The 22,377-nt window shown below is 45.5% G+C and overlaps 1 protein-coding gene across 1 annotated transcript in view; it reads right to left on the bottom strand.

Moving 5' to 3' along the window:
- Positions 1-21,737, bottom strand: part of TTC28 (tetratricopeptide repeat domain 28) — a 712,524-nt gene extending 690,787 nt beyond the window's left edge. Inside the window, exon 1 of the mRNA XM_069081377.1 lies at positions 21,624-21,737. Within this exon, the coding sequence (XP_068937478.1) occupies positions 21,624-21,695 (72 nt within the window). The 5' untranslated portion in view covers positions 21,696-21,737. The remainder of the gene's footprint in view (positions 1-21,623) is intronic.
- Between the last annotated feature and the right edge of the window lie 640 nt (positions 21,738-22,377).

The raw sequence follows: 22,377 nt of genomic DNA, 5'->3' as shown, positions 1-22,377 counted from the left end.
TGTTTGGAGGAGAAAGTTGGGAAAGTTTGGCTAGGTTGCTCTAATCCGCCATCTTGGCTCTAGCCCCTAGGGGGCAGGTTTTGAATGTCAGGCTAAAGATTTTAAAATTCATCACAGAGGTACCAGGGAACCACTAATTACTTTTGAACAGGGAAAGGATATAGTCAGATCTGTTTTAGGAATATCAATTTGTCAACTTTTTGAGGATCAATTAGAGGGGAGAAAGCTTAGAGGTTGAGAGATTAATTAGGAAGATATTAGTCCAAGGAAAAATTAATAAAGGCCTAAATTAGAATAAAGTCTCTGTGAGTGGGGAGGAGAAAGACACAAGAAATGCTGTAGAGAGAGAATTGATGATTCTTGGCAGGTACTTGGATGGCGTGGATGAAGGAGAGGAAACACCTAAGGGTAATAATAACATGTCGATATTATTGGGGATATAACATTTGTGTAGAATTCTCAAGTTTACAAAATACATCTCATTCATCATCTCTTTTAAGTGGACAGAGAACTGGACCTGGAGTCAGGAAGACCTGAGTTCAAATCCTGCTGCTCAGACCTTGTAATGTTAATGGGATTTAAGATCTTCCCCTTTCATTAATAGGCCTCACAAGATGGTTGTGCCTGAAATAGAAATAGGAAAATTTTTAAAAGGGCTTTAGGTCCTGGGCAGGGGGGCACAAGGGAAGCTTGCTTCAGGGAGGCTTGCTTACAGGAAGGCTTTCACACGTTTTGCTATTTTCTAATTAGTCACTGAGTCACGAGGGTTGTGATGCCTTCTGGCTCTGAGAAGTGTATATATATTTTGAGTTGGTATCTTGCTTTGGGGCTCACTTAATTTGACAGTCAGAGCCCTGTCTGTTGGTCTTTATTTCTCTGCTTATATTTTCTCTGAAGTTCAGGGTGCTGACTTTTCCCCTAAACTAGTGAATGTAATTTAAAAAGACTGCTGACCCCTTGAACAGCTCTCTTTCCTAGTAAAGCAGATCTCAGAGCCTGTTCTGGCTCTGGGGATACCAGGGTCATTGCCAGTATAGACATTCATGAGTTGTATGACTGAGTCAAGCACTTAATTCCCTCAGCCTCAGTTTCTCCATCAGTATAATGGGGAATATAATAGGGATTCCCTCCCAAGACTGCTGTAAGGATCAACTGAGATAACAAACATAAAACACTCTGCAAACCACGAAGGGCTATATGAGTGCTAGCTATTATATGTTGATATGCCTCACCACAATCTGCATACTTTGGGTACGATTATCCCCATCTAACAATGAAGGAATCTGAGACAGGGAGGAGTAAGTGACTTAACCAAGGTCAAACAGCTGCGAAGTATGAGAGGCAAGATCTAGCCCCAGCCAGTCTGACTCCAAGTCAAACTCTCTCTCCACTCTATTGTACCAGATTCTGAATCTGAAGGACAGGAAAGATGGTTGTGCCTGAAACAGGAACAGGAAAATTTTTAAAGGGCTCTATGTCCCGGTCAGTTCTGAGTTCTGTTTTGAAAATATTGACTTTGAGAGACATCTGGCAGATCCAGGTAGAGATGTCCATCTTGCAGCTTGTGACATGAGACTAAAGCACAGGAGAGAGACTGAGTCTGAATATATCATTTGGAAATCACGGGCAGGAGGATGATACCTGAACTCACTAGAACTTGTGAACTCATCAAAAAAGTTAATGTAGAGAGAGAAGGGAGCCCAACAGAGTCTTCAGGAATACCACACTTAATAGGTGGGAAAACATTGAGGATCATTAAGCAAAACTAAGAAGACACCATCAGACAGATGGGAAAAAGGGAAAGCCAAGATCCAAGAGGAGATAAGAGTACTGGGGAGGGGGGGGGACTCAAAAGCAGGGGGGGGGGAAGCTAGGTGGCGCAGTGAATAGAGCACCGGCTCTGGAGTCAGGAGGACCTGAGTTCAAATCCAGCCTCAGACACTTAACACAAAAACTAGCCGTGTGACCTTGGGCAAGTCACTTAACCCCAATTGCCCTCCAAAAAAGCAAAAAAAAAAAAAAAGCAGGTGGTGGTCAACAGAGTCAAACAGACTAGGCTTCAGCACTTTAAAGATTATTGGTAACCTCAGTGAGAACAGTTGCAATAAAATGGTAGAGGAGGGAATGAGAAGTGAGTCTGGAGGCAAGAAAATGGAGGCAACAAACAGAAAATATAATCTCTAATCATTATAGATTTCTACAATGCAAACTATTGCTTCAACAATATGTACATGACTTCAAACTCCAGAGTAAGGATAAAATTTTAACTAATATATCATGAGAATTTTCCATATTATTCAACTAGCTTTTGAACTTGACATCTTAATAGCCCAAAAAAAGAAGTTGTAATTATCAAGACTGATCATTTATTTATTTGAAGCTCACCTTACACCATAAATGTTTAATATGTGGAACAAAAATTAATTTTACACAAATCTAAACCATTCTCCCAAACACGCCAAAGAAACAACTATATTTTTCACATAAATACATTACAGAGTTCATGGTTAATTTCCTGTATAATTCTTTTAAATGTTCTTCATCAGGCCTTGTAGAGATTAGAAGAACTAAATCTAACAAAAGCATCTGAGAACACAGAGAAGAAATCTTTTAAATTGCATTTCTATATAATCTAAAAAGCACCAGGATTGAAGACAGCACTTACAGTACCAAAAAAAAGTTACTTCAGAAGAAAAAAAGCTAAGTCTGGCAATATCTTAAGTCCCTTCTTTGGAAACTGAACAACCCTCTCCAGAGTATTTAGTTTCCTAATTACAAATTTGGCAAAGCTGTGGACAGATCCAAATAGACAATAGTTGGTTTAGCTTCATTACCATATTGATAATAGGCAAAAGACTATACCCAGATGCTCAATCAGTCTTCAAAACCCAGCAGTAAGGTACCACCCCAAGTCAAATGCAAACAACAGCAAAACATCAGAAAAGTAAGTTCCTAAGAGAAGCCTCAGGCAAGGCCTTCAAGTGGAAGATTTCTCCACTCTGCAATGGAAGACAATAGTTTTACTCAGATTGAAAAATTTTTAAATTAAAAGCATTTTATTTAAACTTTGTATAAAGAAGCAACAACCTAAAGTTCTTCAGGCAGAGGGTAACACTTGCGCCTGTGAGAAGGGCAAGATGACAAGATGTTAGAGATGGAAAGTGGCACCTCCAGGCTGAGAACTCCAGTGGCTAGAGAAATAGAAGAGACTAGATTTTTAACTCTAAGTCTAGGGGACCACTGGGACTCCAGAGCTCAGCCTCATCTTTCCTGAAAACCTCAGATCTTCCGGCCAGCTGAGGAGCTTTAGGACAGAGGGCTACCTGTGAGCATGGATGGAGAGGACACAGGTGAGTCATACATGCTTCTGGAGGGCCAGTGGGGCCTGACATCCCCAATAACTGTTCACTCCTGGTGTCTCTCAGAGACTTTCTCTAACTAGCAAGCAAAGGGAGCCTTCCACAAAAGCAGCATTTGCACATCTCCCTAAGAACTCTGCAGAGGGGAGGGGAGGTCAGATAAGGGAGGTGGAGGACACTGAAAATTCTAAGTTTCTTGTGTAAGAGAGGGCGTTCCACATCACCCAACTCAATCAGTGTTGAGGGCATGATGTTTGATTGATGTGTCCATATTCCCTGGCACTCTTTTACCCTGGAGTATATATATGCGATCTAATCTAGCCCCCTTAGCCCGCTCCATCTCTTGGCTGGGCCTCCCTATACACGAGATCCTGCTTCAGCTTCCCATTCTATCCTGGGGACAAGCAGAGCAATTAATCTACCAGCAGTTATTAAGCTCCTACTGTGTGAAAGCCATAGTTCTAGGTGCTGGGGATCTAAATACAACAAATGACCTGGTCCCTCCTATCAAGGGGTTTCCATTCTCACAGGGAAACCGCCAGAACAACTATAAAGCGAATTGGATAAGAAACAGAGGCTGGGTCCAGGGTTTCACTGGGATAGAGAGCTCCCATATAAGGAAGCTCCCTCTGCTGACAGAGGCTGGCTCCTCTACCCCGTCGTGCCTCAGGGTGCCGTCCCGGGCAGTGGGAGGGGAAGGGTTTCCACAGCCAGGATGAGTCAGGGCAGGGCTGAGTCCTCTTCTTCCTGGAACCACCTCTGATTCTCCATTTACTGGCCAGCGAGTAAATACAAGGCAAATGCTCTTCCACAGGACAGCCCTTTAAATACCGAAAGGTGGCATCGTATTCTCCCTTGATCTTCCTTTTTTCCCCAAGCTAACCATCTTCAGTTGCTCTAACCAAGCCATCCACAGATCCCTCTCAAGGCTCCTCACCATCCCAGGTGCCCTGCTCAGGATGCTCCCCAACTGTCCTCCTTTAAACTAAGCAGGCTCAGAAACATTCTGGCCAAGGTCCACGGAGCACAGTAGGGCCTAGACCTAGACAAGAGGCCAGAGATCATCGCACCATGGATCCACAGAATTTGCTGTCTGCTACAACACTAAGCCATTCTCAGAAAAATGGACTCACCCAGTGTGATGAGCTGTTACTGTGTCATCTGGCCTTTGACAGGTATAGAAAGACTCTGCTTCTATCCCAGACACTAATAAAAAATGTTCATTAGCAGAAGGTCAAGTCTAGGAGCCTGGAATAGCATAAGTCTGAAGAAGTACTGCAGAGATGACAAAGTGGCAGGACAACACAATGGAAGAAACAGAAGACAGGCAGAAAAGCCGAGCTGGAGAAGTGAATGGCTCCATGTCTCCATGTGTCTCAGGCAGGTGCCTTGGGGCGGGGGGAGGGGGGGGCGGGGAACAGAAGGGGGATGCCTCCATTTTCCTCAGATTACAAGGTGCTTATACTTGCACCACCTGCTTCACAGAACACCAGGCTGAACGAACTCCCAACCCCTCGCTCTCTGCTTCTGACTCCCTTGGAGACCTTGGATAAAGCGCTTTAGGCTTCCAGGATTCATTTTTCTCGTATGAAAACTGTAGATGATATTGGAAAGGAATAAAATTCAAGAAATCAATTAATAAGTATCTATTAAGCACCCACTGTGCTGGGCACCAGGGGCCAGTCCAATACATGTTTATTAAGCACCTACTATGTTCTGGGCACCATGCTGGGCACTGGGGATAAAAGTAGAAAGAATAAAATCATCCCTGCTTACCAGAAGCTTCCACTCTCAAGAGGGGGAGATGAGCACATATAAAAAATGGGCAAAGCATGAATGTAAGGTCAATAAGGGTATGTACAAAACTGTAAAGTACAAGACAGATTGGGAGGGAGGGCTCTAGCAGGTGGAGAGAGCAGGAGAGGCTTCATGCAGAAGAGGAACCAGCAATAAAATTCATGGCCTCACAGTAAAGTTGAGCAAGTCTCTCTCTGACCCTCTGACCCTCAGTTTCTCCACTTATAAAATGAAAGGACTGATCTAAGTAACCTCCAAAAGGGCTATGATCTTAAGACCCTATGGATACCAGACACCAACAGGCAAATACCAAAAATACAGGCAGCAAGGTAAACAAGTGATCTCAACACAAGGAGGTCAATTCCATGTCCTAAATATCGATGAAACTTGGTGGAATAAAGCCCATGACTGGAATGTGGCCCTGGAAAAGCATACCTTTGGATAGATAGATCAATAGACAGGCAGACAGATAAATAGGTGACAGATAGGTGGACAGATAGATATCAGAGGGAGAGAAAGAGAGAGAGATGGGGGGAAGAAAGAGACAGAGGGGGGAGGGAGAAAGAGAGAGAAGGAAGGGAGACACAGAGGGGGGAGGGAGAGAGAAACGGGGGGGGGAGGAGGGAGGGAAGGAGAGAGAGACAGGGAGAGAACGAACTTTTATTAAGCACATGCTATGTGCCAGGCAGGCATTCTGCTAAGCATGCTCTAATTCAAAAGGAAAAGAACAGATAAAAGAGGGGAAGGGTCAGAGCACCATTTCTATAATAAGAAAATATAACTCATATGAGTATATATAGCACACAGAAGGGAGAAATGTGGTGAAAAGCATTTGGGCAAAGAACAGCTTCACCTACTGCATCAGAGGCTGCATTTGAACTCAGATCTCAGCTCTCTGCCGCCCTTAACTGCCTTGTTCTTGAGCTGCAAGGTCTTGGAGAACAGGAAAGTTTCCATCAAATCTTGTTCCAATTTTGATAAAAGGGAAGAGAAGGGAATTAAAAAATTATGAGCAGCCAGTAAGATTATTTTCAAAATTCTTCATTAAAGGGACAGTTAGTCCACATCTACAAGAAGAAGCAGAGATTTATTTTTTTTTTTCTTTTGAGGGGGAAAAGTCAAGTGTCTATGGCCGAATTTGAACTCAGGTCCTCCTGACTCTGCCAGGGCTGGTGCTCTATTCACACCTACCTGCCTGAAAGCAGAGATTTCAAAAAAGCCAATATGGCTTCAAGAACAGAGTGCTCCAGTTTCAGAGAAATCTGAGAAGACTTACATGAACTGATACAGAGTGAAGTAAGCAGAAACAGGAGGACAATTTATACTAGAATAGCAACATTGTAAAGAAAAACAACTTTGAAAGACTTGAAACCTGTGGTCGATATACAAAGGCCTCCACAGGTCCAGAGGACTGATGGTGAAGCCTATTTCCCACCTCCTGAGAAAAAAGTGGCAGACTCAAGGTGAAAAGTGTCACACACTTTTGGACACAGCCGGTGTGGGATTGGTTCTTCCTGACTATGTGTGCTGGCTACACAGGTTTTATTTTTCATTTTCAATGGTGAGAGAAAAAGGGTAGGGAAGGTGGGAGAGAGAGAAAGAATAATGATGAGGGCTAAAATAGGAATAAAAAGAAAGAAAAAGCAGGTCACTGAATCATTGTTTTAAAATATACACAGAAAAGGTCAGAATGAAAAAAACAAAACTAAATTTGTTATATACTTAGAAGGAAAAGCAAATTGCATAATAGAGATTTGTGGTTTCACGTACACTTCTCTCTTTTCTATTCTACTTTTTTCTGAAAATGTTCGTTTCGTTTGATGATTATTAAATTCAAAATGAGGGCAGCTAGGTGGTGCAATGGACGGAGCACTAGGCGAGGAGTCAGGAAGACCTGAGTTCAAATCTGGCTCCAGATACTTACTAGCTGTGTGACCCTGAGCAAGTCAGTTCACCCTGTTTGCCTCAGTTTCCCCATCTGTAAAATGAGCTGGAGAAGGAAATAAATGGCAAACCGCTCCAATATCTTTGCCAAGAAAACTTGACTAAATTCTTTCCTTTGCTCAGAGTTGTTAGAACAGCAGACTAAGAGAATACTATAGATACTATTCGTCTACATTTTACTCACTATTTTGGTTGCACTGATTTTGTTTGTGCAAAACTTTTAATTTTATGTAATCACAATTATTCCTTTTACTTCCTGTCAACCATCTCTTTTCAATGTCCTTTGATAGCTTGTCTATAAAGTCTCTAGTACTATTCTTACAGAACTCTTCACACCAGGGACTGTTTTTTCCTTTTCTTGTATCCCCAGGACTTAGCACTATGCCTGGCGACTAGTAAGCAATTAATAAATACTTCCTGATTGATAGAGCCTAGTCCCGAGGTTCTTAAACTTCATTATGTTACAGACCCTTCTTGCTGTCTGGTGAAGTCCACTGACCCTTCTGACAAGCATGTTTTAAGATACATAGCATTCCAAAGGAAAACAATGATACTGAAAGTTAGCAAAATCTTTTTTTAATCAGACTCCAGGGTAAGAACCCGTAGATGAAATCTGCTGATAGCGCTAAACTAGGAGAAAATATTAATACACAAAATGGTGTGACTTCAGAAAGAACTCAACAGATTAGACTACATAAAACATTTAAGGCAAAATTTAAGAGGGACAGACGCAAACTCTTAAGAGTTAGGGTTGAAAAGCAGCTTGACAAGAAAATGCTACTAGAAAAGCAGTTTGATCAACATTTAATCAACAAATATTTATTAAGCACCTGCTGTGTGTCAGGCTAGGGATGTGAAGTCAAAAGGGAAACATTTTTCTGGCCTCGAGGAGCAGGAGGAGACACGGTGCACACAGGAATACATCCTGACTCTGGAAAAAGTAAATGCAAGGTAGTTTGGAGAAGGAAGACATTAGTAGCCTGGAATCAGTTAAGGATTGATGGAGAAGGGGGTACCTGAGCTGAGTCTTGAAAGACAATAGGAATTTCAAGAGTTGAAGGTGAGAAACACATTCCAGACATGGGAGATAGACAAGCAAGACAGAGGTAGGATAAAGTGGAGGCAAGAGAACAGCTTCTTGTGGAAGGGGGATTTTAAAGAAAGTCAGTGAGGTAAGAGATGGGGATGAGAAAGGCGCATTTCAGCCAGAAGGAACAGTCCACAAAAATGCAGAGTTGGGAGATGGAGAGCCTCGTGCCCAGAACAGCCAGGAGCCTGGTGTCCCTGCATCTCAGAGGAGAAATGTGTAAGAACCCAAAACAGAAGGAAAAGGGTTTGATGATAAAGGTCTTTGAACACTATGCAGATGATTATAGATTTGATTCTGGAGGTGAAAAGCAACCAATGGAGTTTACTGAATAAGGGAGTGACAGGGTCAGACCTGCATTTTAGCAAGGTCAGTTTGACTGCTGAATGAAGGACGGTCTGGAATGGAAAGAGACTCGAGGCAGGCATACCAAATGGCAACTACAGCAATAATACAGGTATGAGGTGGTGAGAGGCTGCAGCAGGGTGGGGGCAGGGTCAGAGCAGAGAAGGAGGCATGTTTAGATGTTCAGCCTTGGTTACAAACTAGATATGGGGGACGAGACAGCAAGGCATCTAGATGATATCTAAGTCTCCCGTATGGCAGACTGAGAGAATGGTGGTGTCAACCATAATAATAGGAAAGGTGGGATGGGGGGAGAGCTTTGGGAGAAAAATAAAGAGTCTGGTTCTAGATATACTGAGTTTATGATGTCTATGAGACATTCAGTTTGGTTTGTCCAATAGGCATTTGGAGATATGAGACTGGAGGTAAGGAGAGAAGTTAGGGCTGCATAAACAGATGAGGGAATTATCATCATAGAGATCATCACTGAATCAAGCAATGACATCACCAAGCAATATTGGGAGAAGAGAAGATGGTCAAGAACAGAGCCTTTCTTAGACATCAAGAGTTAGTGGACATGACCTAAATGACAAGCTATCAAAGGACACTAAAAAGAAATGGTTGACAGGAAGTAAAAAAGAATAATTTTTATTACATAAAATTAAAAGGGTTTTGCACAAACAAAATCAATGTAGCCAAAATAGCAAGAAAACAGGAAACTAGAAAATAAATTTTATAGCAAGTCTCTTTGACAAAGGCCTCATTTCTTAAACATATAGGGAAATGAGCCAAAAAAATAAGAGTCATTCCTCAGTTGATAAATGATCAAACAGTATGAACAGGCAATTTTCAGAAGAAGAAATCAAAGCTATCACATAAAAACTGCTCTAAATTACTACTGATTAGAGAAATACAAATCAAAAACAACTCTGAGGTACCACCTCACATTCATCAGATTGGTTAGTAGGACAGAAAAGGAAAATGTCAAATGCTGGAGGGGATGTGGGAAAATAGAGATACTAATGAGGTGTTGGTAGAGTTATGAACTGGTCCAACCATTCTGGAGAACAGTTTGGAACTAGGCACAAAGGGCTGTAAAACTGTATATATACCCTTTGACCCAGGATTACTACTACTAGGTTTGTATCACAAAGAGATCAAAGAAAAAGGAAAAGAATCTATATGTACAAAAATATTTATAGCAGTTCTTTTTGTGGTAGCAAAGAAATGGAAATTGAGGAGATGCTCTTTGACTGGAGAATGACTGACCAAGTTGTGGTGTATGATTGTGATGGAAAACTACTGTGCTATAAAAAATGACAAGCAGGATGGCTTCAGAAAAACCTGGGGAGACTTATATGAACTGATGCAAAGTAAAGTGAGCAGAACCAGGATAGCATTATACACGGCAATAGCAATATTGTAACGATGATTAACTGAGAAAGACTTTAGCTTCTTTAATCAATGCAATGGTCCAAGACAATTCCAAAGGACCCATGATGAAAAATTCTATCTACCTCCAGAAAGAGAATTGATGAATTCTGAATAGAGACTGAAAAATGCCTTTTCACTTCCTTTATTTTCCTTCCTTTTTTTTTTAACATGGCTAATATGGAAATGTTTTGCATGACTTCACATGTATAATTGATATCATATTGTTTGCCTTCTCAATGGGTGGAGGAGGGGCTAGAGAAGAGAGAATTTGGAGCTCAAAATGCAAAAATAGAATGCTGAAAATCAATAAATAAATGGTGGTGGTGTGGTTAAAGAAGGAGGAGGAGAAGCAAAAAAAGCTACTGTCACAAAAACTTAAGGACAGTACCAAATAGAAGAGAGTGGCTGACAGGCTGCAAGAGGAGTCAAGAAGGATGAGAACTGGGGTGTGGGAGGGAAGGACATTAGACTTGGCAATTCTGAAAATCTTGGGATAATTCTGGAGAGCATAATTTCCACTGAACGGTGAGGTGAGGAAGCCAGACTACAGAGAGTTAGGAGAGCGAGGAGAAATGAAGTGGAAATCCCACCTGTGGATGGTCTTCAAGGAGGTTAGCTGGGAAATGGAGCGGCACCAGACGACAATACATAGCTAGTGGGGAAGAACAAATCAGATGAGGGTTTTCTGAGGATGGGTGAGACACGGCCATGTCTGTGAGTAGCAAGGGGAGTCAGCAGGAGATCTGAAGCCTCTAAAAGTTAGGGACAGGCACTAGGGCCTAAATGAGTGGTGCCTATGAGTGGAACAGAGGCCACAGGAAAGGGATGCCGAGATGGAAAAAAGAGAGGAGGTAGCTTGTGAATGACCATGGGGGGTGAATGATAGTGCAAGGAGAGGATGATAATTATCATAGCACTTACACAGACCTTGAAGGTTTACAAAGCACTTCGCAAACATTATCTCATCTGATCCAAACAATAACCCTGGAAGGAAGGTGCCATTATTAATCCCATTTTACAAATGAGGAAACTGGACCAACTAGGTTTAAATGATTTGCCCAGGGCCACTTGGCTAGTGAACATCAGAGGCTAGATTTGAACTCAGGTCTTCCTGACTCCCAGCCCAGTGTTCTGTCCACTGCACCACCTAGCTTCTAGATGATTCCAAAGCTGCAAACCCAGGGGACTAGAAAGATATTCATATTCTTGACAGCAATAAGGAAGGTGGAGTATGAGTGGGTTTGGGGGGAAAACCCATGAGTTCTGTTTTCTACATATTGACTTTAAGATGTCTGTGGGCAGTTCTGTTTTCTACATATTGACTTTAAGATGTCTGTGGGCAGGGTGGCTAGGTGGCGCAGTGAGTAGAGCACCAGCCCTGGAGTCAGGAGGACCTGAGTTCAAATTCGACCTCAGACACTTAACACACACACACACACACACACACAAAACTAGCCATGTGACCTTGGGCAAGTCACTTAACCCCAACTGCCCTCCAAAAAAAAAAAGGCAAAACAAACAAAAAAAAGATGTCTGTGGGCCATACAGTTTGAGATCTCCAATAAGTAACTGGTGATGTACATGCAAGAGGGAGGTTGGGGTTGTATTGTTGTGGGGGTTGCTGTTTGTCCTTGGTCCCCCAAGAGGACCACGAGGTGAAGGACGTCCTGATATGCGAGTGAACTGGATGGATTTAAGTGAGGCAGTGCTGTGCAAAGGCGCCAGCCTCACTTTCTCCTCCGCGAGTGTCTGGGTCCAGTGGCCAGATATGGATCAAGACGACTGGAGATGGCCCCCAGCTGGGGTGGTATACACAGCTCTGGGAGTCACCTGCACAGACATGGTCAGGGAACAAATGGGAAATGATGAGATCACTGAGTGACAGAGTCTAGAGAGAAAAGAAGAGAGCCCCAGCCCCAAAGGGACTCCTCTGTTCCATTGTAGAGAGGACACCCACAGTGAGGGGCTATGCCACAGCTGATGATCCAATAGCAGACAGAGAAGCCATCCCTCAGGTAGGAAGAGCACCCCCAAGGAGGAGAGGGGGGTTGGCAGAGGCACACGCTCACAAATGCTGTAGCCCTGAACAAGACAGGAGCATTGCCTTTAAGTGTCTGCAGAGTCTTCACTGAGTAGAAGAGCCAGCACCATCCTGTTAGGCCGTGGAGGAAGCAAGCTTTCGAGATGTCATCAGGCAGCTGTGGCTGAGGGGGTGGGGGCTCCCCTACACTGGGGGCTTTCACACCAAGGCTGTTTGGTCACTTCTCTGTCCCGGCTGTAGAGAGGATTCTTTTGCAGGGAACAGCAGCTTCCATGACCTGTGGTCTCTAAGCCCCCTCCAGCCTCTAAAAGCTACGATCCTGAGAGGATATGATTCATTTGCATCTTGCACCACCTTCAGAAGGTTTGCAGAAAAGATGAGGTTCACTTTCTTTCTAAGAAAAAACAAGGACCTTAAATATGGGGAACCTGAAGCTGATTTAGCCCCCAGTGAATTCAGCAGCAGCTGATGCAAGCTTATTGTAGATCCCACTCACCAGGCATAGGATGGCACAGTCAGGGCTTCCAGGATATTTCTGTGACTGAAATCTGCAAATGTTCAGTACCTGGCACACAGTAGGCATCTAATAACTGCTCCCTGGAGCATTTTAAATTGCATCATTTTGCTCTTTCCCACAAGCAGCAGCCTTAGTTTTCTGGAATTTGGAGATCTCCTGCCGTTCTCTCCTTTTCCCACAACTTTTCTTTCTTGTAGCTCAACTCTTCTACAAACAAGTACAAGGAAGTTCCCACTGGCGTGCTTCAGACGACGCTATGCATAAATGCTGATACAGTGTCTGGATGGAAGATGCCTCCCATTAATGAAATGCTTTTAGTTACTTGCCACCCACTCAAACTGCCACGGCCACTGGTGTTGGAAGAAACATCCACGTTGTAATTTTCATACTAGTCCAGCTCTCTAACATGGATGAAACGTAGAAAATTTGAATGAAAATGAAAATGGAAATGTGGATTCATAATTTACGGACTTGCATAGACTCATTGTCCTGAGTTCAAATCTGGCCTCAGATACTTGCTAGCTGTGTAACCCTGGCAAAATCACTTAATTTCATTTGCCTCAGTTTCCTCATCTGTAAAATGAGCTGGAGAAGGATACGACAAACCACTCCAGTGTCTTTGCCAAGAAAACCTTAAGTGGGGTCACAAAGAGTTGGACACGACTGAAAATTACTAAGCAACAACAAATGGGGATTTTTTCAGGAAACCCCATTACTGGTGACCGACCACCAGAGTCATCCCTGCTGCTCAGTGTCCTGCTGGTGATCGGGTCTGCATCAGGATCAGCAGTGTTTCAGGGAGGGGCAGGGGTAAGAGTCACTGGGGGATCATCTCAGTAAAAGAATGCAGGCTCTAAAAGACAGAACTGTTGTCTTCATTCACACTAGCACCCAGCACAGAGTGTGACACATCCAGAAGGTTTAATTCAATGCTTATTGAACTGAATTGGGGAAATGCTCAAAACTAACCCTAACATAAGGCACCAGGGGAAATTTTTTAAGATCGCCATATAGGTATGATCTTACAACTACATATAAAGAAGGAAAGGATGCTAAATCTTACATAATCCATACAAATCATTTCTCCTGAGTTTATTGCTTTAATACTACCCAAAATGCTTATGATTTTTCACTAAAATTGAAGGTCAGCACTGCCTAAAGAGGCTACTATGTAGGTGTGATTACCTGTTATTTTTATGACTGCTAGCAACTGAAAAGGAAATGCCTACATTGAAAAATATGCAATTCACCAACAAGAATCTTTAAAATACAGGCCTTTAGATCCCCAAAAAGTGTTTTTTATTAAAGCTTTAGAACAATGCTATCTCTCTGTATGCAAGCTTATTTATACACAGAGATGTAAAAGCCAATATGGTATCCAAACAACTGTGAGTTTAGGAACTCATAGGATTTGGGGCTACAAAAGATCCTCCAGATCATTGCACAGATGAGGAAACTGAGGCTCAGACAGGTGAATGACTTCTCCAAGGTAACAAAGCAGGCAGAAGTAGAATTCAAACCCAAATGCAGTGCTTTTCTCACTACCCAGGCATAGTTAGAGCCCCTTAGTGAAGCTTCTTCACCCCAATGCTCTCGCAGCAGCAGCAGCATGCCTTTCTGCTCCATTCCCTGGTCCATTTTACTTACTGATGCTTTCTTCCATCCCCTCATCTCCTACATTCACTATTATTACCTCCTGAACCCACCACCCAGTTTCTTCTAAACATCTCTGATCTACAAGGCAAAGAGGACAGAGAACATTCTCCCCCTCTCGACAGTACGGAGATGCTGTTCTCTTTTTGTGGGTGAAAATGGGCCTCCAGAGAGATGTTTGGCAGATCACCATAGATAAGTTTCATTAAAGTCTCTCAGTGGAGGCCCTCTCCTCTTACTTTACTGAGGAAACTAAGGCCATAAGGCACCAGTTCCCTCTTTCCCATCCTTTTCATCTCAGACTCTTTGGCATTACTGCTCCCTCTCCTTTCCCCAAGTATCTGACCAAGAGCTGACCCTTCTGCTTGCCATGACCACCCCCACCCCCCATATGTGCACTAAGAGGAACACAGGATCAAAGACTCAGTGTTGGGAGAGATCTGCCCTCAAGTCCAACCCCTTCATTTTACAGATGAGGAAACTGAGGTGCAAAGGTAAATGACTTTCCCAGGGTCACACAGCTAGTAAATGTCCAAGGAAGGACTTATACTCAGGTCCTGCTGAATCCACATTCAGCTCTCTATCTACCCCCAACTCCTCTGGTCTTCTAGTCAATCACCTTCTTCAATTCTTCTGCCTCTCTCCATCCACTAGTTCCTTGCCCACTACCTTCAAACACACCCGACTTCCTCATTCTTAAAAAAACCTGCACTGGATCCTACTGCCTCCTGCAGATGTCATTCCGTATCTCTCCTACATTTCTGAGGCAAATGCCTTGGAAAAGCTGCCTCTCTTCCCGCTTACTCCTCAACCCTTTACCTTCTGGCTTCTTAACTGATCATTCCACTGAAAGTTCCCTCTCCAAAGTTGCCAAGGCTCTCAATTATGGGATGGTCTTTTCTCAGTCCTCACCCTTCTGGGCTGCACTGGACACTGCTGACTTCCCTCTCCTCCGGGATACTCTCTCCTCTCTGGATTTTCCTGATCGTAATTCTCTCCTGATTCTACTCCGACCTGTCTGACCATTCCTTCTGTCTCTTTTGCTGGATCATCATCCATATTACATCCCCTAACTGTGGGTGTCCCTCAAGGTTCTGTCCTGGACCGTCTTCTCTTTGGGTGACCTCATCAGCTCCCATGAATTCAACTATAATTTATATATGGGTGTTATAGATACAGATCAATAATGTGTAAATATGTGTGTGTCTATATATATGCACATATACATACATAGAAATATGTTATATATCTGTGAGTATACATATATATTTTTATATCTAGTCTTAATCTTTTAAACTTTTCAGTTAATCTTTTAAGCTTCAGTCCCACATCAACAACTGCCTATTGGATATTTCAAACTAGATGTCTTAGAGATAGATCAAATTCAATGTGACTAAAACTGAACTTACTATCTTTCCCTCAAAATCCTCCCCTCCTTCCAAAATTCCCAACTTCTGTCAAAGCCACCACCATCCTTCTGATTGCCAAGCTTCATATCTCACTTGCACTCACCCCACATATATAATCAGTTAGCAAATCTATCTTCATAACATCTCTTGCAGTTGACCTCTCTTCCCCCTCGCACAACTGGGCCCTCCCTCATCACCTCTCCCTTGGAGAACTTGCCCAGCCTCCCAAGTATTTCTCTCCCTCTCCAGTCCATCCTACAGGCTGCTGCCTAAGTCAATTTCCCTAGGAGTAGATTTGATCAGGCCATTCCTCTGCTCAGCCAACTCAAGGGGCTTCCCATCATCTCCAGGATAAAAAAGAACCTCCTTTCTTTCATTGTTAAAGGTCTATACAACCTGGCCCCAACCTAGCTTTCAAGTTTCATTGGACATTACTCCCCATCCTGAAGTCTACACTCCAGTCAAATTGACTGTCTCTCTGTTGCTCACAGGACACTCCACCTCCAGTCTCTGTTCTTTGCAATGACCATCCCCCCCCTGCCAGGAATGCTCTCCCTCCTCACATCCATCCCACTGATTCCCCCTCTTCCCTGAAGGTGCAGCTCAACCACCAACTTCTGAATGAAACCATTCCTGAATCCCACCCTCCTCCCATTGCTAATATCCTTCACAAGTGACCTCGTATTTAAATACTTTCAATAATTTAGAGGCAGGCAGGTAATGCAGTAGATAGAGTGCTGCACCCGAAGTTCAGAAGCCCTGAACTCAACCCTAGCCTCAGACACGCACTAGCTGTGCAACCCTGAACAAGCAAGTCATTTAGCTTGTCTGCCTCAGTTTCCTCATCTGTAAAATGGGGATAATAATAGCACCTACTGTCCAGGGTCGTTATGAGGATCAAATGAGGTATTTGTAAAGGGCTTTAAAGACTGTAAAGTGCTACAAAAATGTTAGTTATACTCCTTATATTATTGTTGCATATATTTTATACAACCTTGTCATTGTCTCCATTAGAATGGAAGTTCCTGGCAAGTAGGGATGGCACAGAACTTGGTGCATAGTAGGTGCTTCACAAACGTTGGCTGGGTTGGATCCCCCATTCCTGGCACAATGTCTGGAGCATAGTAGGTGCTTCATAAATGGTGCCTGGATTCCCTGGCACAGAGGCTGGCACATGGTAGGTGCTTAATAAATGTTGACTGAATTAGATTCCCTGGCACAGTGCCTGGCACACTGTAGGAGCTTAATTAATACTTGGTGATTGCCTGCTAAAACAAATAATTCTTTCCAGTGCAAATATTTCAGTGCAAGGTGAGTTTCTTCTCCCAGAAGTTCCTCATACTACTAAATCACTGATCAATCTCTAACTCCCCATTAATAACTTAAATGCCAGGCAGGGGCAGAGTTTACATTGTGAACCAACCTAGAGAGTTTTTGACAAAGGCCCCAAAAAGGTCCTTATCATTTCTAGACAGTTCTTTCTTTTTTGGGTCCTCCTCTAGAAGGCATACTGATGGTGCCACAAACTGGTGTGCCACCTTCCAAAATCATTGCCCCTGCTAAAGAGAATCTGACAGCACAGGAACGTCAAAGAAAACCTCTCCCTTCTTCCAGAACCGGACTATCTCCTTGTTCCAACCCAGAGGCCAGACATCAGCCTTACCTCTGAACCTTGAGCTGGGCCCCCTGCCTTTTCTGGACCTCAGCCTCCTCACCGGAAAAGGAGGAGTGCCAGGCCTGCATGCCCTGGCTTCCAAGCTGGCTACGAGCAAAGTCCTTCAAGCAGCACGGGTACTCTGCAGGATTATTCAAAGCCAAGCATGGGATCTAGCGATGGCAGCCAGGTATGTCTTCTTAAAGATCAGTTCAGATGCCATGTCATCTAGCACGGTCTGGCCTTCCCAGATTCTTACTGCAACCTGCTGAATTAGCTGATGAAGCTTTTCTCCCATGGGAAAATCCTGCATTTGAACTGCCCAAATGAAGCCAGCAGTGCTTGAGGTAGCTGGTTATTTTACCAAATCATTTGAGCGCTGACTTTGAACCAGATGCAACCAAATTCCTAAACATGACATATAAATTACAAATAATTTTGTGTAGATTGCAAATGGTTCAGAACATATACAAATTCAGATTTCCTTTGAAGAAATATAAACATCTACCTGCCTCAAAAGAATGAGTTTCTATTGCCTAACATTTGCAAATGTTCAGTATTTTAGTCTTAAGTAATCACCAAACTAGTCAACAGAGTCTGATTTTTTTCTAGAAAGCCCCAAAAATGAGAATCAAAAAAATTAAAAACTGATAGGTAAAGAAGAATTACAAGGAAATAATCCATTTTCAAAAGATATGCTTTGGGAGATTAATACAACATCAAATTCTGATGACCTCAATAAGGAGGCTCTCCCAGTATTCTATCAAAGACCCTGTGCTGCCTCTGTGGACCATTCTGTCCATCACTGTCAAACCTAACCAATATCAGCACAATTCATTTTGTTAATGGTTCTTTACTCTGACCATAAAAAAAATATTAAATTTTATTTGTCAATTAAGAAGCATTTGCCTCCTTTCCCTCCCACCCACCCCGATTTAAGAGAAAACAAAATCCTTGCCCTAAACATCCATGGTCAAACAAAACAAATTCCCATATCATTCATGTCTAAAGCGTACATCTCATTCTGCATCTTGAATCCACCACCTCTCTGTCAGAAGGTGAATTACACGTTCCATCATGAATACTCTGGGACCATGGTTGATTAAAGGGATCAGAGTTCTTGAGTCTTTCAAAGTTGTGGGTCATTACAATGTTGTTATTCTTGTGTAGATTGCTCTACATGTACTGCTCACTTCACTCTGGATCCGTTTATACAAGTCTTCCCAAGTTTTTGTGAATCAATCCCTTTCATAGTTTCTTATGGCAAATAGTATTCCACTATAGTCATATACATTCATTTTTATTCACCTCTTCCCTAGATGATTGGCCCTCCTTTAGTTCCCAGTTCTTTGCTATCACAGAAAGAGCTACTCTGACTATTTTTGTGCACATGGGTCCTTTTTCTCCTTTTTTTATTTTTCTGAGAAATAGGTTTAGCAAAAATGTCTTCAAAGGTAATGCACACTGTCATGACTCTGGGGGCTCCAAATCGCTCCCCTGAACGGCTGAGTCAATCCACAGCTCCAACAAAGGTGAATTAATGTGTCTGACTTCCCCAGTCCTTCCAATACTTGTCATTGTCCTTTATTGTCACCTTCGCCAATATGATGAGTGTGAGGCGGCTGATGTCTCAGAGTCACTTTTAGATCTCATCTACTGAAAGGAATTGTCATGTTATGCATCTGATAGGACAAAGTTTCTCAAAGCTTTTCATCACAAAACCCACTGCACATAATAAAAACGGCCCAGAGTGTAGTCCCACTGAAAAGGATCCAAACCACAAAAGCCTAATTCCCATGAGGAAACTCAGTATTCTTCAAGGAACAAGTGGAATTTACATCCTTATCCACAAAAGGGTCTGAGAAAGATGAAGTTAGAATCATAGGATCTCAAAACTAAGCACTGCAAGGGGCCATGGAGGTCATCATCTGGTGGGACTGCCTTCCCCTGGGCTTCAGAATCGCTCTGGGATGCATCCAGAGCTGCCAGAACTGGAACTGGGAAGGGACCTGAGAAACCATATTCTCCAGAATTCTCATCTGACACCAAAGAAAACTAAAGAGATCCGAAGAGGGATTGTAGAAGTTAGAACTTCAAGAGATCTTAGTTGACCATCCAATACACATTTCACACTCACAAACACACACACACACACACACACACGTGTGTGTGTACACACTCATAGTGGAGAAGAAAGAAGGAAACAGACCCCAGTATTTCAAACTGGGGACTTTGGAAATCATCCAGACTCATCTCCTTCACATCATAGTGGAGGCAGCAGACCCAGGGAGCCCAAAGGAAGGAATTAAAGCTGCAAGAAACCTTCAAGGTTATAAACTTAGTGTTGAAAAGGGCCGTAAAGGCTATCTAGCCCAACCTCTCCATTTTATAGATAAGGATAAGGAAACTGAGGTCCAGAGAAGGACAGGAATGATGCTGAGTGACAGAACTGAGATTCAAACCCAGGTCTTCTGATTCCAAATCTCACCCTCTTTCCTCTCATCAAGTCCAACTGCTCCCTTAAATGTAGAGGAAATGGAGACCAAGAGAGGAAGAGACCATAGGATTGAAAGCTCTAAGGGATTAAGCATCATCCAGGCCAACCCCATCACTCCACTGTAGAGGAATCTGAGCCCCAGAGAGGGACCACCGGACTTAGAGGGAAAAGAGATTTCAGGGTTCCCTCGGTTCAACCTCTGCTTCACAGAGCAGGAAACAGAACCAGAGAGAGACCTTAAAGGTAATCCAGCCCAAGAGCTACACTTTACAATGAAAGAAACTGAGACCTAAAGAGAGACTGAGATTTAAAATTGAAAGAGAATTTAAGAGATTCTCAAATCCAAACCCCTGACTTTACAGAGAAGGAAACAGAAACAGAGAGAGGCTACAGGATTTATTGGCTGCAAGAGACCTTAAGAGATCATTGGTCCAGCCCCATCACTTAATTTTACAGAAAGAGAAGGAGGGAGGGAAGGAAGGGAGGGAGGAAGGGAGGGAGGGAGGGAGGAAGGAAGGGGGGAAAGAAGAAAACAAGGGAGGGAGTGAGATGTCACGGTACTTAAATCTGCAGGAGACCTAGGAGCCCATCTGGTCCAGCCCCGTCACTTCACTTGACGCAGGAGGAAGCAAACCCAGAGAAGCCTCACAGAACCTCAAGCTGGAAGGCATCATCCACTTCGGTGGAGGAAACTGTCACTCAGAGAAAGCGAGCTGTAGGACCTAAGCTGGAAAAGCTGGGGGCTTTTGCAGTCCGCCCCTCTCCCATCTGGCTGTGGCTGTTTCGTTTTTACTGGGTCTGTGGCTTGAGGAGGGACTTCCTCTCCCGAAGCAGATCGTATCGGCTCCCTCCCTGCCACTTAAAATCCTGAAAAGTTTCCTGGAGCCACTGAGACATGAAGTGCCTCGCTCGGATCCCAGTAGAACACAGTATACTGCGCTCCGGGGGTGTAGACCGTGTAACGCAAAGGGTGGGATTTGCACCCATTTCTCCCGGACTTCAGCACCAGCCTTGTTCCGTGACGCCCTTCACCGTTTGCTTCATTTCGGAAAGAACGTACAGGACGGAAAGACAAAGGACCTCAAACTAAAAGCCGTCACACATCACCCACACTTTAGCAGAAGGAAAGGGAACTCCGAACTTGGCTCTGCAGGGACTGGAGCCCCAGCCCGGGCACCCCTCAGACTTTACAGAAGAGGAAACAGAGCGCGCCCGGACTCGCTCCTGAAGGAGCCGGGACTCCCAGCCCTTATGGCCCAACACTCTTTACGGAAGGGGACCCACGCAGCGCACCCCAAGCCCCCATCCCGTACGCCCCCATCACTCTCTACAGAGGAGGGCACACGGAGCGCACGCTGGAGCCCCCATCCCGGGCACCCTCACACTGCAGAGGGGGGCGCACAAAGCGCCCCCCAATCCCCCATCCCGAGCACCCCTTCACACTCTGCAGAGAGGGCACTCAAAGTGTACCCCGCAGCCCCCATCCCGGGCACCCCATCACTCTTTGCAGAGGGGGGCACCCCAATCCCCCATCCCGGGCACCCCTTCACACTCTGCAGAGGGGGCACTCAAAGTGTACCCCGCAGCCCCCATCCCGGGCACCCCATCACTCTTTGCAGAGGGGCGCACCCCGCGCACCCCAAGCCCCCGGCCCGGGCACCGCCGGCACTTTGCAGAGGGGGGCACCCCGAGCCCCCGGCCCGGGCACCGCCGGCACTTTGCAGGTGGCCGCCCCCCTCGGACCCGTCGCCGGCCCGGGCCGCTCTCAGGACCACCCCCCCCCCCCCCCCCCCCCCCCGCTGGGCCAGCCCCGGCCCGGCCCGTCCCGCGCCGGAGTTTCCACAAAGAAAGTGCCCGCGGCAGCGGCGGCGGCTCCGCCAACTTACCGGGGGCGGCTCGGGCTCCCGCTTCTTGCGGCCCCGGCCCGGGGGGGCGGCCGGCGGCGGCGGCGGCTCCATGGTCCCCGCGCCCGCGCCCTCCGGGGCCCGCGCCTCGTGCCCGCGCCTCGTGCCCGCGCCCGCCGGCCTCGAGATAACGGTCCCGCGGCCGCCCAGCCTAGCGAGCCCCGCGCGCCATGTTCCCGCTGTTCCGCCGGCCGCCCCCTCCCCCCGCCCCCGGCCCGGCCCGGCCCGGCGCGAGCCAGGCCGCTGTTCCCGAGGGCGGCGCCCCTCCCGCCGCGGGGCCCAGTGAGCCTGGAGTCCCCGCCCCCCCTCCCCACTCCCCAGCTCCAGCCCCGCCTCCTCGGCTCCTGGCGCTCCACCCCCCGCCCCCAGCCCAGCTCCAGCCCCGCCTCCTCGGCTCTGGGCCGGGGCCCCCGTCCGGGACGCCGCGAGAGAACCACGGCTACACCCGGGGAGCGACTGGGCGGCCGCCCGCGGAGCAGGACCCGGTAAGGGGCCGGCGCCGGGGCCGGCAGCCGGGCCCCCTCATTTTACAGGGGGGGAAACTGAGGCCCCGACCCGCCCCGGACCGGCTGACCGGGAGGCTGCTGCGGTCCTCCAGCCGGGAGGGGCGGGGGTGAGGTCCCCGCCCTCCCATTTGACAGATGAGAAAACTGAGGCCCCCTGATGGCAGAAACCGAGGGTGGGGGGAGAGCTTTCCAGCCACGGGAAAGGGGGTGAGTGTCTTGTCTGCAGATGG

Source organism: Petaurus breviceps, unplaced genomic scaffold (genome assembly GCF_028583685.1).
Source record: "Petaurus breviceps papuanus isolate PSGF00001 unplaced genomic scaffold, PetGlider_PUasm1.0 99, whole genome shotgun sequence".
In the NCBI taxonomy this organism is placed as follows: Eukaryota; Metazoa; Chordata; class Mammalia; order Diprotodontia; family Petauridae; genus Petaurus; species Petaurus breviceps.
Note: the sequence above shows the minus strand (reverse complement) of the source record. Positions and strands in the feature narration are given on the sequence as shown.